Consider the following 15280-nt stretch of genomic DNA (forward strand, 5'->3'; position numbering starts at 1 on the left):
CATATAACGCAAATAAATAATGACAAATATGGAAGATTTACTGTCAAAAATGAAAAACATTACAGTTCAAAAGAAAAGTATTCAATTATATAAACCACCTAAAAGCAGAGGTAATGTTTACAGTGTTCTTATAAAATTATTAAGATGTTTTTTCTTACCGTTATTAAGTTATATAAGTTTTTAAGTTACCTAGGTAAATGTGTTTTTATAATATTTTTAGTCATGTAAATTAGCTAAACGTCGAAACAAACTATTTTTCAGAATCTCATAAAAAAAACAATGATCATGATGAAAGACTTAACATCTCATTACATCATGTTGATCACGGAGATTGTTACGAACCTAAGACATTAGAAAAATGTTCTATATCGTACAAAAGTGGTAGAAAACGTTACAAAAACAAAATGAAATGTTACAAAGTCAAGGGTCGTCTAGGAAAACAAAGGTTTTAATTAACAACTAGTTTAAATAGAATTAAGTTGAGTTATTTAAAAATGAAATTGAAAGTTGGTTATTTACAAAGTTAGCTTGAATACAAATATTGAATCGCAATGTTTTTAAATTATTTATTCAACAGTAGTTTGTTTTTCTCAATACTATACTTATGATATTCTATTTTATATTTAAATTTGAGACTACAGTAACTCAGGTTTTATAAATTGTTTGTAACGCTTTATAGACCGTTCCTCATGAATGGTATATTTTTTCGATTTGATAATGAAACTTTTAAATTGTTAAACAAAAACTATTTTAAAGGAAAACAGTTTATGACCGCCTTGGAAAACGACGACCACAAAATAATAATGATATAGATAATGACGGTTGTGTCATTATGAAGGGAGACTTATACGCTCACAAAAAGAAATTGTAAGTTGTTGTTTGTTTTTTTTAAACTTATTTTTCGTATAATTGAAATATTAAGTTTTTGTACTTTTTTATTATACGTAAACTCTTAAGACTAATAATAAAAATAACTAAAACATTTATCAAAATATAATATTGAATAAAAATTCAATTGTTTTGAGTACAAGGTTTTGGTTATGAGTACAAGGTTTTACTACCTTGTAAAACAAAACTTTAATGTATTAAATTTCACAGTGACCCGTTGAGCCGAAACAGCGGATCAATAATAAGAAAGTTTAAAATTGACAGGAGAGAAAATATCAAAATATCTCCTGCCGCAATCAAAAACAACTTCAACAACATCAATAAGTCAAAAGTTGATGTAGAAAACGCCTGGTACCAAATAAAAGTATTTCGAGGCGCAGATGAAGTTGAAACTCAATTGATTGAAAAAATGAGTAAAATTATTGATGCTCCCATAGAATACAGGCAGTATCACGTTTTCAACGGTGATGCTAGTTTCTATGTGCTTGGAAAAGGCAAAGCAGATGCGCTGTTGAGTTGCAACCGTCAACTTACCAGCAGTTTCGGTAATGATATGCTGAAAGTAGTTAGGTACACAGCAAAGTCTGATGTATACCGTGACGACCAACTAGAAAGCATTAAGCAGTGCATCAAAAGCCGGGTCTATTTAGAACAAGGCGTTCTTGACTTGAGCGGTCTCAGCTTTGACAAAACTCTGAAGAAGCAAGGTATCAGAATTAACCTGCATAGAAGCGAGTATTTTACAATTATTGTAAAAACATTAGATTCGCTGTTCAGAGGAAGTGATCAAAATAAAAGAATCACAACATTAAATTTAGAAAAAAATAACTTAAGTTATAAATCAATTGGCTTTCTCAAAAACAGCCTCATTGATATGTTTCCCAATATTAACCGTCTCTCAGTTGCTGAAAATCACATTAAAATCGTAAAAGATTTGAAAGCATTAAGAGATTGGAATTTAATTGAGCTTAAGTTATACGATAGCAGTCAAGATGCAACTGTAAATGATATAAGCAACTGGCGAAAACTCTTTCCAGACTTGATCAAACTTAACTGCAGAGATTATGAGCCTCCAGTTAAAATAGATGTTGCAGAGTATGAAATACCAAAAACTATGGGAAGCAACTTTATGCTGCTTTCTGATAGTGCAAAAGAAGTGTTCATCAATCATGTCAAAAACTTATTCAGTTGCCTTGACAAAGTAAAAACCTCAGATGATGCAAGCAACTTTTACTGTAAAGATTCACAGTTTAGCTTGACAATTTCTAGCAATGATAAAGATTCTACAATGAAAAAATACTTGGAAGTGTGCAAGGAGTGCACACCAAACAACCGACAGAAAGTCAGAGTCGGTTGTAATAAGTCCGATTCCAAAAAGTATAACTTTGGGAGAGAGGAAATTGTGAAAGCGTTGCGCAAGCTACCCTTATCAAAACACATCATGGACAGCTTTGTTTGTGATGTCACGTTCTGCTCTAGTGAGTTCATCAGTTACGTTATCAGCGGCACTTTTGAAGAAGCCGGTGGTAAAGTTCGCGCCTTCACCAGAAGCATATCCTGCGCAATTTCCGCTGAAATTAAATTTACAATACTGAGCGACATGCTCCATATCAGGAACCAATCGGTCGCCGAAAAGAAAGAAAACGCCGCCAAGGTGGCCGCAATCAACCAGTTGCCACGACCGCCGTGTGACGTGCGAACGGAGATGTTGAAAACTTTCATGAAAGACTCAGGAATGAACGAGAAATATTCGCACGAATGTCTGCACAACAACGGGTGGGATTATGATAAAGCCGGAAGAAATTTTATGGAACTGCACAAAAACAACCACATACCGCTTGAAGCATATCAATTCTAAAATACTGTTAACAAAATAAAAACAAAGAAGCTAAAACGAACTATCGATCTTAACTAAAAGCTTCTTTTCTTGTTATTTTTTCCCTTGATTTTAACAAATTTTTAATTGAGCTCTTTTATTTGTTGTTGTTTTCTTTTACAATTTTAATAAATTTTAATTAAAAAAAAATAAGTTTTTATATTATCAATAAGTATAAGCTAAAAAATGGTCTAAGTAAAATAAAAGTTTTCACTGATATATCCGCAGAAAAGAATGCGAAAACCTTTGATAGAAGAGTTTTTTATGCAAAGAAATTGATGTTTAGTATTAATTATCATAAAATAATATCTAATACAATAGAAATAAATTACAATAAATGAATTATTTTATATAAAAATAATACTTAGATTGCCTACTCCAAAACTATTTCATTTGCATTAAAACATCAAGGTCATATAATATAAAACATAAGGCTTTACTGTAACTCAATCATTTTAAATATCATACTTTCGTTTGGATACTTTCAGTTTATTATTATTATAGATAAATAGTTTAATTTAGACTACAGTCTAATATTTTAAGAAATAAAAGTGTTTGCACTGATAAATCCCATTGGTCATGTTTGAAAATAAACTGAACCGAGATTTGGCAAAATTTAGTTTTTTATTGAATATAAGACTGACATGTATAAAATTAAACAAAAACTAGAGGACGGCTTTCGATATTTGTGCAAAAGCTTATGCAAATTAGTTTTGTACTAGCTTAAATAGTTATATTTAGTTAGTTAAGTTTAGTATTCTGTCCTGGACATGACATTAAACTGTATCCTGGTGTATGACTCAATAACCGAAAGGTTTTTTCGTACATCAGGTCCTAGGACCAAATATTTGAGCGCTTTTTTTTTTCGTACGTTCAATATTGTTAATTGTATAAAAAATTGTTTGTTCAAGTTCTAAAGTTGACCATGTTTTTATTATACTTTAGTATCTAAAAATAAATAGATATGATTTGGCTAGTACAATAAAAAAATAGTTTTACCTTTGAAAAAAATAATACATGAAAATTTATAAAAACTTATTGTTTATTAAAAGTTAAGCAAAAAAACTCAGAACGTTGCTAGAAGTTACTTGCATTATTTATTGTTTTAACCCTGAGTACTGGTGCCAGACAAAAAAATGGCCATATTCGAATACTGACGCAATTGCCACTAGTTGGCGCAGTTTTTGTATAAATAGTTGAACTTATCAAATTTTTTTCATTTGAGCTTAGCAGTCAAGAGAGCAACATGTAAGTTTTAGTTTGTACGGAAGCTTACGTAAATTAGTTTTTTACTAGCTGGAATAGTCTTAAAGTTTAATATTGTTATTTTATATGAAAAATTGTTTGTTCAAGTTCTAAAGTTGACCATGTTTTTATTATACTTTAGTATCTAAAAATAAATAGATATGATTTGGCTAGTACAATAACAAAATAGTTTTACCTTTGAAAAAAATAATACATGAAAGTTTATAAAAACTCATTGTTTATTAAAAGTTAAGCAAAAAAAGTCAGACAAGTTTAATTTTGTTAACAAACCAAGGCACTTTTTGTTTGTTTTTAGTTTACATTATGATTAGGTTAGAATTAAAGCTAGCTAAAAGTGTATTGTATTAAGTGATAGATATCACTTGATGACTTTGATAAAATAGTTAGAAAAAATATAATTATAATATAATGTAAGATTAATATGACAAAGTTGTTTATAAGTAAATATAAAAACCTATAGTTATTGAGACGACAGGTTTAAGAAAATTCTCGAGAAAGGACATTTAAGTTATAATTTAGTACTTATAACTAAATCATACTTGTAAATTAGTATTTTAGAGTAGTATTGCATCAGATATTCAGTCTAATTATAGCAGCACACCAAATAATAATTTATGTAAAATTTAGTTTGTGTTAAAAGCTTAAGTTAATTATGCTTCTTTTAACTTAAATAATTTTAAAGTTTAATGTTATAACTACAATTGTTTTAAAAATTATAAAACTATATTTGTTACTTATAGTTAGTATTGTGGGATTTAAAATATAACAAAGCAAGTTTCAAACTGAATTTACTCGTAATTTTAACAGTTTTTAACAGTTATTAACAGTTTATAATTACATTAACACAAATTAATTATGTAATTTTAAACTTTTGATCTTACTTAATTGATCTTACTTTTTATCTTACTCTGATAAAACCTAAAGCTACTTAATTAACGTTTATGATATAATTAGTTGCTAACAAAAGTAGTTGATAAGTATTAGCTGAAACATGTTTTACTTTTTTGCACAACAAAAATGGTTTTATGATACATGTCTCTAATTTTTATTTAATATATGTATTTTAGAAAAATGAATAGATGACTGTACTTAAACTAACTAGTGGCGTATTTTCAGAACAGCTTAGTAACATATAACGCAAATAAATAATGACAAATATGGAAGATTTACTGTCAAAAATGAAAAACATTACAGTTCAAAAGAAAAGTATTCAATTATATAAACCACCTAAAAGCAGAGGTAATGTTTACAGTGTTCTTATAAAATTATTAAGATGTTTTTTCTTACCGTTATTAAGTTATATAAGTTTTTAAGTTACCTAGGTAAATGTGTTTTTATAATATTTTTAGTCATGTAAATTAGCTAAACGTCGAAACAAACTATTTTTCAGAATCTCATAAAAAAAACAATGATCATGATGAAAGACTTAACATCTCATTACATCATGTTGATCACGGAGATTGTTACGAACCTAAGACATTAGAAAAATGTTCTATATCGTACAAAAGTGGTAGAAAACGTTACAAAAACAAAATGAAATGTTACAAAGTCAAGGGTCGTCTAGGAAAACAAAGGTTTTAATTAACAACTAGTTTAAATAGAATTAAGTTGAGTTATTTAAAAATGAAATTGAAAGTTGGTTATTTACAAAGTTAGCTTGAATACAAATATTGAATCGCAATGTTTTTAAATTATTTATTCAACAGTAGTTTGTTTTTCTCAATACTATACTTATGATATTCTATTTTATATTTAAATTTGAGACTACAGTAACTCAGGTTTTATAAATTGTTTGTAACGCTTTATAGACCGTTCCTCATGAATGGTATATTTTTTCGATTTGATAATGAAACTTTTAAATTGTTAAACAAAAACTATTTTAAAGGAAAACAGTTTATGACCGCCTTGGAAAACGACGACCACAAAATAATAATGATATAGATAATGACGGTTGTGTCATTATGAAGGGAGACTTATACGCTCACAAAAAGAAATTGTAAGTTGTTGTTTGTTTTTTTTAAACTTATTTTTCGTATAATTGAAATATTAAGTTTTTGTACTTTTTTATTATACGTAAACTCTTAAGACTAATAATAAAAATAACTAAAACATTTATCAAAATATAATATTGAATAAAAATTCAATTGTTTTGAGTACAAGGTTTTGGTTATGAGTACAAGGTTTTACTACCTTGTAAAACAAAACTTTAATGTATTAAATTTCACAGTGACCCGTTGAGCCGAAACAGAGGATCAATAATAAGAAAGTTTAAAATTGACAGGAGAGAAAATATCAAAATATCTCCTGCCGCAATCAAAAACAACTTCAACAACATCAATAAGTCAAAAGTTGATGTAGAAAACGCCTGGTACCAAATAAAAGTATTTCGAGGCGCAGATGAAGTTGAAACTCAATTGATTGAAAAAATGAGTAAAATTATTGATGCTCCCATAGAATACAGGCAGTATCACGTTTTCAACGGTGATGCTAGTTTCTATGTGCTTGGAAAAGGCAAAGCAGATGCGCTGTTGAGTTGCAACCGTCAACTTACCAGCAGTTTCGGTAATGATATGCTGAAAGTAGTTAGGTACACAGCAAAGTCTGATGTATACCGTGACGACCAACTAGAAAGCATTAAGCAGTGCATCAAAAGCCGGGTCTATTTAGAACAAGGCGTTCTTGACTTGAGCGGTCTCAGCTTTGACAAAACTCTGAAGAAGCAAGGTATCAGAATTAACCTGCATAGAAGCGAGTATTTTACAATTATTGTAAAAACATTAGATTCGCTGTTCAGAGGAAGTGATCAAAATAAAAGAATCACAACATTAAATTTAGAAAAAAATAACTTAAGTTATAAATCAATTGGCTTTCTCAAAAACAGCCTCATTGATATGTTTCCCAATATTAACCGTCTCTCAGTTGCTGAAAATCACATTAAAATCGTAAAAGATTTGAAAGCATTAAGAGATTGGAATTTAATTGAGCTTAAGTTATACGATAGCAGTCAAGATGCAACTGTAAATGATATAAGCAACTGGCGAAAACTCTTTCCAGACTTGATCAAACTTAACTGCAGAGATTATGAGCCTCCAGTTAAAATAGATGTTGCAGAGTATGAAATACCAAAAACTATGGGAAGCAACTTTATGCTGCTTTCTGATAGTGCAAAAGAAGTGTTCATCAATCATGTCAAAAACTTATTCAGTTGCCTTGACAAAGTAAAAACCTCAGATGATGCAAGCAACTTTTACTGTAAAGATTCACAGTTTAGCTTGACAATTTCTAGCAATGATAAAGATTCTACAATGAAAAAATACTTGGAAGTGTGCAAGGAGTGCACACCAAACAACCGACAGAAAGTCAGAGTCGGTTGTAATAAGTCCGATTCCAAAAAGTATAACTTTGGGAGAGAGGAAATTGTGAAAGCGTTGCGCAAGCTACCCTTATCAAAACACATCATGGACAGCTTTGTTTGTGATGTCACGTTCTGCTCTAGTGAGTTCATCAGTTACGTTATCAGCGGCACTTTTGAAGAAGCCGGTGGTAAAGTTCGCGCCTTCACCAGAAGCATATCCTGCGCAATTTCCGCTGAAATTAAATTTACAATACTGAGCGACATGCTCCATATCAGGAACCAATCGGTCGCCGAAAAGAAAGAAAACGCCGCCAAGGTGGCCGCAATCAACCAGTTGCCACGACCGCCGTGTGACGTGCGAACGGAGATGTTGAAAACTTTCATGAAAGACTCAGGAATGAACGAGAAATATTCGCACGAATGTCTGCACAACAACGGGTGGGATTATGATAAAGCCGGAAGAAATTTTATGGAACTGCACAAAAACAACCACATACCGCTTGAAGCATATCAATTCTAAAATACTGTTAACAAAATAAAAACAAAGAAGCTAAAACGAACTATCGATCTTAACTAAAAGCTTCTTTTCTTGTTATTTTTTCCCTTGATTTTAACAAATTTTTAATTGAGCTCTTTTATTTGTTGTTGTTTTCTTTTACAATTTTAATAAATTTTAATTAAAAAAAAATAAGTTTTTATATTATCAATAAGTATAAGCTAAAAAATGGTCTAAGTAAAATAAAAGTTTTCACTGATATATCCGCAGAAAAGAATGCGAAAACCTTTGATAGAAGAGTTTTTTATGCAAAGAAATTGATGTTTAGTATTAATTATCATAAAATAATATCTAATACAATAGAAATAAATTACAATAAATGAATTATTTTATATAAAAATAATACTTAGATTGCCTACTCCAAAACTATTTCATTTGCATTAAAACATCAAGGTCATATAATATAAAACATAAGGCTTTACTGTAACTCAATCATTTTAAATATCATACTTTCGTTTGGATACTTTCAGTTTATTATTATTATAGATAAATAGTTTAATTTAGACTACAGTCTAATATTTTAAGAAATAAAAGTGTTTGCACTGATAAATCCCATTGGTCATGTTTGAAAATAAACTGAACCGAGATTTGGCAAAATTTAGTTTTTTATTGAATATAAGACTGACATGTATAAAATTAAACAAAAACTAGAGGACGGCTTTCGATATTTGTGCAAAAGCTTATGCAAATTAGTTTTGTACTAGCTTAAATAGTTATATTTAGTTAGTTAAGTTTAGTATTCTGTCCTGGACATGACATTAAACTGTATCCTGGTGTATGACTCAATAACCGAAAGGTTTTTTCGTACATCAGGTCCTAGGACCAAATATTTGAGCGCTTTTTTTTTTCGTACGTTCAATATTGTTAATTGTATAAAAAATTGTTTGTTCAAGTTCTAAAGTTGACCATGTTTTTATTATACTTTAGTATCTAAAAATAAATAGATATGATTTGGCTAGTACAATAAAAAAATAGTTTTACCTTTGAAAAAAATAATACATGAAAATTTATAAAAACTTATTGTTTATTAAAAGTTAAGCAAAAAAACTCAGAACGTTGCTAGAAGTTACTTGCATTATTTATTGTTTTAACCCTGAGTACTGGTGCCAGACAAAAAAATGGCCATATTCGAATACTGACGCAATTGCCACTAGTTGGCGCAGTTTTTGTATAAATAGTTGAACTTATCAAATTTTTTTCATTTGAGCTTAGCAGTCAAGAGAGCAACATGTAAGTTTTAGTTTGTACGGAAGCTTACGTAAATTAGTTTTTTACTAGCTGGAATAGTCTTAAAGTTTAATATTGTTATTTTATATGAAAAATTGTTTGTTCAAGTTCTAAAGTTGACCATGTTTTTATTATACTTTAGTATCTAAAAATAAATAGATATGATTTGGCTAGTACAATAACAAAATAGTTTTACCTTTGAAAAAAATAATACATGAAAGTTTATAAAAACTCATTGTTTATTAAAAGTTAAGCAAAAAAAGTCAGACAAGTTTAATTTTGTTAACAAACCAAGGCACTTTTTGTTTGTTTTTAGTTTACATTATGATTAGGTTAGAATTAAAGCTAGCTAAAAGTGTATTGTATTAAGTGATAGATATCACTTGATGACTTTGATAAAATAGTTAGAAAAAATATAATTATAATATAATGTAAGATTAATATGACAAAGTTGTTTATAAGTAAATATAAAAACCTATAGTTATTGAGACGACAGGTTTAAGAAAATTCTCGAGAAAGGACATTTAAGTTATAATTTAGTACTTATAACTAAATCATACTTGTAAATTAGTATTTTAGAGTAGTATTGCATCAGATATTCAGTCTAATTATAGCAGCACACCAAATAATAATTTATGTAAAATTTAGTTTGTGTTAAAAGCTTAAGTTAATTATGCTTCTTTTAACTTAAATAATTTTAAAGTTTAATGTTATAACTACAATTGTTTTAAAAATTATAAAACTATATTTGTTACTTATAGTTAGTATTGTGGGATTTAAAATATAACAAAGCAAGTTTCAAACTGAATTTACTCGTAATTTTAACAGTTTTTAACAGTTATTAACAGTTTATAATTACATTAACACAAATTAATTATGTAATTTTAAACTTTTGATCTTACTTAATTGATCTTACTTTTTATCTTACTCTGATAAAACCTAAAGCTACTTAATTAACGTTTATGATATAATTAGTTGCTAACAAAAGTAGTTGATAAGTATTAGCTGAAACATGTTTTACTTTTTTGCACAACAAAAATGGTTTTATGATACATGTCTCTAATTTTTATTTAATATATGTATTTTAGAAAAATGAATAGATGACTGTACTTAAACTAACTAGTGGCGTATTTTCAGAACAGCTTAGTAACATATAACGCAAATAAATAATGACAAATATGGAAGATTTACTGTCAAAAATGAAAAACATTACAGTTCAAAAGAAAAGTATTCAATTATATAAACCACCTAAAAGCAGAGGTAATGTTTACAGTGTTCTTATAAAATTATTAAGATGTTTTTTCTTACCGTTATTAAGTTATATAAGTTTTTAAGTTACCTAGGTAAATGTGTTTTTATAATATTTTTAGTCATGTAAATTAGCTAAACGTCGAAACAAACTATTTTTCAGAATCTCATAAAAAAAACAATGATCATGATGAAAGACTTAACATCTCATTACATCATGTTGATCACGGAGATTGTTACGAACCTAAGACATTAGAAAAATGTTCTATATCGTACAAAAGTGGTAGAAAACGTTACAAAAACAAAATGAAATGTTACAAAGTCAAGGGTCGTCTAGGAAAACAAAGGTTTTAATTAACAACTAGTTTAAATAGAATTAAGTTGAGTTATTTAAAAATGAAATTGAAAGTTGGTTATTTACAAAGTTAGCTTGAATACAAATATTGAATCGCAATGTTTTTAAATTATTTATTCAACAGTAGTTTGTTTTTCTCAATACTATACTTATGATATTCTATTTTATATTTAAATTTGAGACTACAGTAACTCAGGTTTTATAAATTGTTTGTAACGCTTTATAGACCGTTCCTCATGAATGGTATATTTTTTCGATTTGATAATGAAACTTTTAAATTGTTAAACAAAAACTATTTTAAAGGAAAACAGTTTATGACCGCCTTGGAAAACGACGACCACAAAATAATAATGATATAGATAATGACGGTTGTGTCATTATGAAGGGAGACTTATACGCTCACAAAAAGAAATTGTAAGTTGTTGTTTGTTTTTTTTAAACTTATTTTTCGTATAATTGAAATATTAAGTTTTTGTACTTTTTTATTATACGTAAACTCTTAAGACTAATAATAAAAATAACTAAAACATTTATCAAAATATAATATTGAATAAAAATTCAATTGTTTTGAGTACAAGGTTTTGGTTATGAGTACAAGGTTTTACTACCTTGTAAAACAAAACTTTAATGTATTAAATTTCACAGTGACCCGTTGAGCCGAAACAGAGGATCAATAATAAGAAAGTTTAAAATTGACAGGAGAGAAAATATCAAAATATCTCCTGCCGCAATCAAAAACAACTTCAACAACATCAATAAGTCAAAAGTTGATGTAGAAAACGCCTGGTACCAAATAAAAGTATTTCGAGGCGCAGATGAAGTTGAAACTCAATTGATTGAAAAAATGAGTAAAATTATTGATGCTCCCATAGAATACAGGCAGTATCACGTTTTCAACGGTGATGCTAGTTTCTATGTGCTTGGAAAAGGCAAAGCAGATGCGCTGTTGAGTTGCAACCGTCAACTTACCAGCAGTTTCGGTAATGATATGCTGAAAGTAGTTAGGTACACAGCAAAGTCTGATGTATACCGTGACGACCAACTAGAAAGCATTAAGCAGTGCATCAAAAGCCGGGTCTATTTAGAACAAGGCGTTCTTGACTTGAGCGGTCTCAGCTTTGACAAAACTCTGAAGAAGCAAGGTATCAGAATTAACCTGCATAGAAGCGAGTATTTTACAATTATTGTAAAAACATTAGATTCGCTGTTCAGAGGAAGTGATCAAAATAAAAGAATCACAACATTAAATTTAGAAAAAAATAACTTAAGTTATAAATCAATTGGCTTTCTCAAAAACAGCCTCATTGATATGTTTCCCAATATTAACCGTCTCTCAGTTGCTGAAAATCACATTAAAATCGTAAAAGATTTGAAAGCATTAAGAGATTGGAATTTAATTGAGCTTAAGTTATACGATAGCAGTCAAGATGCAACTGTAAATGATATAAGCAACTGGCGAAAACTCTTTCCAGACTTGATCAAACTTAACTGCAGAGATTATGAGCCTCCAGTTAAAATAGATGTTGCAGAGTATGAAATACCAAAAACTATGGGAAGCAACTTTATGCTGCTTTCTGATAGTGCAAAAGAAGTGTTCATCAATCATGTCAAAAACTTATTCAGTTGCCTTGACAAAGTAAAAACCTCAGATGATGCAAGCAACTTTTACTGTAAAGATTCACAGTTTAGCTTGACAATTTCTAGCAATGATAAAGATTCTACAATGAAAAAATACTTGGAAGTGTGCAAGGAGTGCACACCAAACAACCGACAGAAAGTCAGAGTCGGTTGTAATAAGTCCGATTCCAAAAAGTATAACTTTGGGAGAGAGGAAATTGTGAAAGCGTTGCGCAAGCTACCCTTATCAAAACACATCATGGACAGCTTTGTTTGTGATGTCACGTTCTGCTCTAGTGAGTTCATCAGTTACGTTATCAGCGGCACTTTTGAAGAAGCCGGTGGTAAAGTTCGCGCCTTCACCAGAAGCATATCCTGCGCAATTTCCGCTGAAATTAAATTTACAATACTGAGCGACATGCTCCATATCAGGAACCAATCGGTCGCCGAAAAGAAAGAAAACGCCGCCAAGGTGGCCGCAATCAACCAGTTGCCACGACCGCCGTGTGACGTGCGAACGGAGATGTTGAAAACTTTCATGAAAGACTCAGGAATGAACGAGAAATATTCGCACGAATGTCTGCACAACAACGGGTGGGATTATGATAAAGCCGGAAGAAATTTTATGGAACTGCACAAAAACAACCACATACCGCTTGAAGCATATCAATTCTAAAATACTGTTAACAAAATAAAAACAAAGAAGCTAAAACGAACTATCGATCTTAACTAAAAGCTTCTTTTCTTGTTATTTTTTCCCTTGATTTTAACAAATTTTTAATTGAGCTCTTTTATTTGTTGTTGTTTTCTTTTACAATTTTAATAAATTTTAATTAAAAAAAAATAAGTTTTTATATTATCAATAAGTATAAGCTAAAAAATGGTCTAAGTAAAATAAAAGTTTTCACTGATATATCCGCAGAAAAGAATGCGAAAACCTTTGATAGAAGAGTTTTTTATGCAAAGAAATTGATGTTTAGTATTAATTATCATAAAATAATATCTAATACAATAGAAATAAATTACAATAAATGAATTATTTTATATAAAAATAATACTTAGATTGCCTACTCCAAAACTATTTCATTTGCATTAAAACATCAAGGTCATATAATATAAAACATAAGGCTTTACTGTAACTCAATCATTTTAAATATCATACTTTCGTTTGGATACTTTCAGTTTATTATTATTATAGATAAATAGTTTAATTTAGACTACAGTCTAATATTTTAAGAAATAAAAGTGTTTGCACTGATAAATCCCATTGGTCATGTTTGAAAATAAACTGAACCGAGATTTGGCAAAATTTAGTTTTTTATTGAATATAAGACTGACATGTATAAAATTAAACAAAAACTAGAGGACGGCTTTCGATATTTGTGCAAAAGCTTATGCAAATTAGTTTTGTACTAGCTTAAATAGTTATATTTAGTTAGTTAAGTTTAGTATTCTGTCCTGGACATGACATTAAACTGTATCCTGGTGTATGACTCAATAACCGAAAGGTTTTTTCGTACATCAGGTCCTAGGACCAAATATTTGAGCGCTTTTTTTTTTCGTACGTTCAATATTGTTAATTGTATAAAAAATTGTTTGTTCAAGTTCTAAAGTTGACCATGTTTTTATTATACTTTAGTATCTAAAAATAAATAGATATGATTTGGCTAGTACAATAAAAAAATAGTTTTACCTTTGAAAAAAATAATACATGAAAATTTATAAAAACTTATTGTTTATTAAAAGTTAAGCAAAAAAACTCAGAACGTTGCTAGAAGTTACTTGCATTATTTATTGTTTTAACCCTGAGTACTGGTGCCAGACAAAAAAATGGCCATATTCGAATACTGACGCAATTGCCACTAGTTGGCGCAGTTTTTGTATAAATAGTTGAACTTATCAAATTTTTTTCATTTGAGCTTAGCAGTCAAGAGAGCAACATGTAAGTTTTAGTTTGTACGGAAGCTTACGTAAATTAGTTTTTTACTAGCTGGAATAGTCTTAAAGTTTAATATTGTTATTTTATATGAAAAATTGTTTGTTCAAGTTCTAAAGTTGACCATGTTTTTATTATACTTTAGTATCTAAAAATAAATAGATATGATTTGGCTAGTACAATAACAAAATAGTTTTACCTTTGAAAAAAATAATACATGAAAGTTTATAAAAACTCATTGTTTATTAAAAGTTAAGCAAAAAAAGTCAGACAAGTTTAATTTTGTTAACAAACCAAGGCACTTTTTGTTTGTTTTTAGTTTACATTATGATTAGGTTAGAATTAAAGCTAGCTAAAAGTGTATTGTATTAAGTGATAGATATCACTTGATGACTTTGATAAAATAGTTAGAAAAAATATAATTATAATATAATGTAAGATTAATATGACAAAGTTGTTTATAAGTAAATATAAAAACCTATAGTTATTGAGACGACAGGTTTAAGAAAATTCTCGAGAAAGGACATTTAAGTTATAATTTAGTACTTATAACTAAATCATACTTGTAAATTAGTATTTTAGAGTAGTATTGCATCAGATATTCAGTCTAATTATAGCAGCACACCAAATAATAATTTATGTAAAATTTAGTTTGTGTTAAAAGCTTAAGTTAATTATGCTTCTTTTAACTTAAATAATTTTAAAGTTTAATGTTATAACTACAATTGTTTTAAAAATTATAAAACTATATTTGTTACTTATAGTTAGTATTGTGGGATTTAAAATATAACAAAGCAAGTTTCAAACTGAATTTACTCGTAATTTTAACAGTTTTTAACAGTTATTAACAGTTTATAATTACATTAACACAAATTAATTATGTAATTTTAAACTTTTGATCTTACTTAATTGATCTTACTTTTTATCTTACTCTGATAAAACCTAAAGCTACTTAA

General features: G+C 28.7%; 3 protein-coding genes across 3 annotated transcripts; all 3 read left to right on the forward strand.

The window, feature by feature from the left end:
- Positions 1–756: 756 nt before the first annotated feature.
- Positions 757–2746, forward strand: LOC145848849 (nuclear RNA export factor 1-like; the record flags this gene model as incomplete). The annotated part of the gene is made up of 3 exons (XM_082954075.1): positions 757–867; positions 1153–1623; positions 1753–2746. Coding segments are annotated over 3 exons (1576 nt in total), but the record flags the coding sequence as incomplete, so codon positions are not given.
- Positions 2747–5991: 3245 nt separating this feature from the next.
- Positions 5992–7905, forward strand: LOC145848850 (nuclear RNA export factor 1-like). The gene is made up of 3 exons (XM_082954076.1): positions 5992–6026; positions 6312–6782; positions 6912–7905. Exons 1-3 carry the CDS (start codon positions 5992–5994, stop codon positions 7903–7905), a joined length of 1500 nt encoding a protein of 499 aa, XP_082810202.1.
- A 3245-nt stretch (positions 7906–11150) lies between these two features.
- Positions 11151–13064, forward strand: LOC145848851 (nuclear RNA export factor 1-like). The gene is made up of 3 exons (XM_082954077.1): positions 11151–11185; positions 11471–11941; positions 12071–13064. Exons 1-3 carry the CDS (start codon positions 11151–11153, stop codon positions 13062–13064), a joined length of 1500 nt encoding a protein of 499 aa, XP_082810203.1.
- Positions 13065–15280: the final 2216 nt, after the last annotated feature.

The sequence above is a fragment of the Thalia democratica genome, unplaced genomic scaffold, assembly GCF_965202585.1.
Source record: "Thalia democratica unplaced genomic scaffold, ktThaDemo2.hap1.1 HAP1_SCAFFOLD_1774, whole genome shotgun sequence".
Classification (NCBI taxonomy): Eukaryota; Metazoa; Chordata; class Thaliacea; order Salpida; family Salpidae; genus Thalia; species Thalia democratica.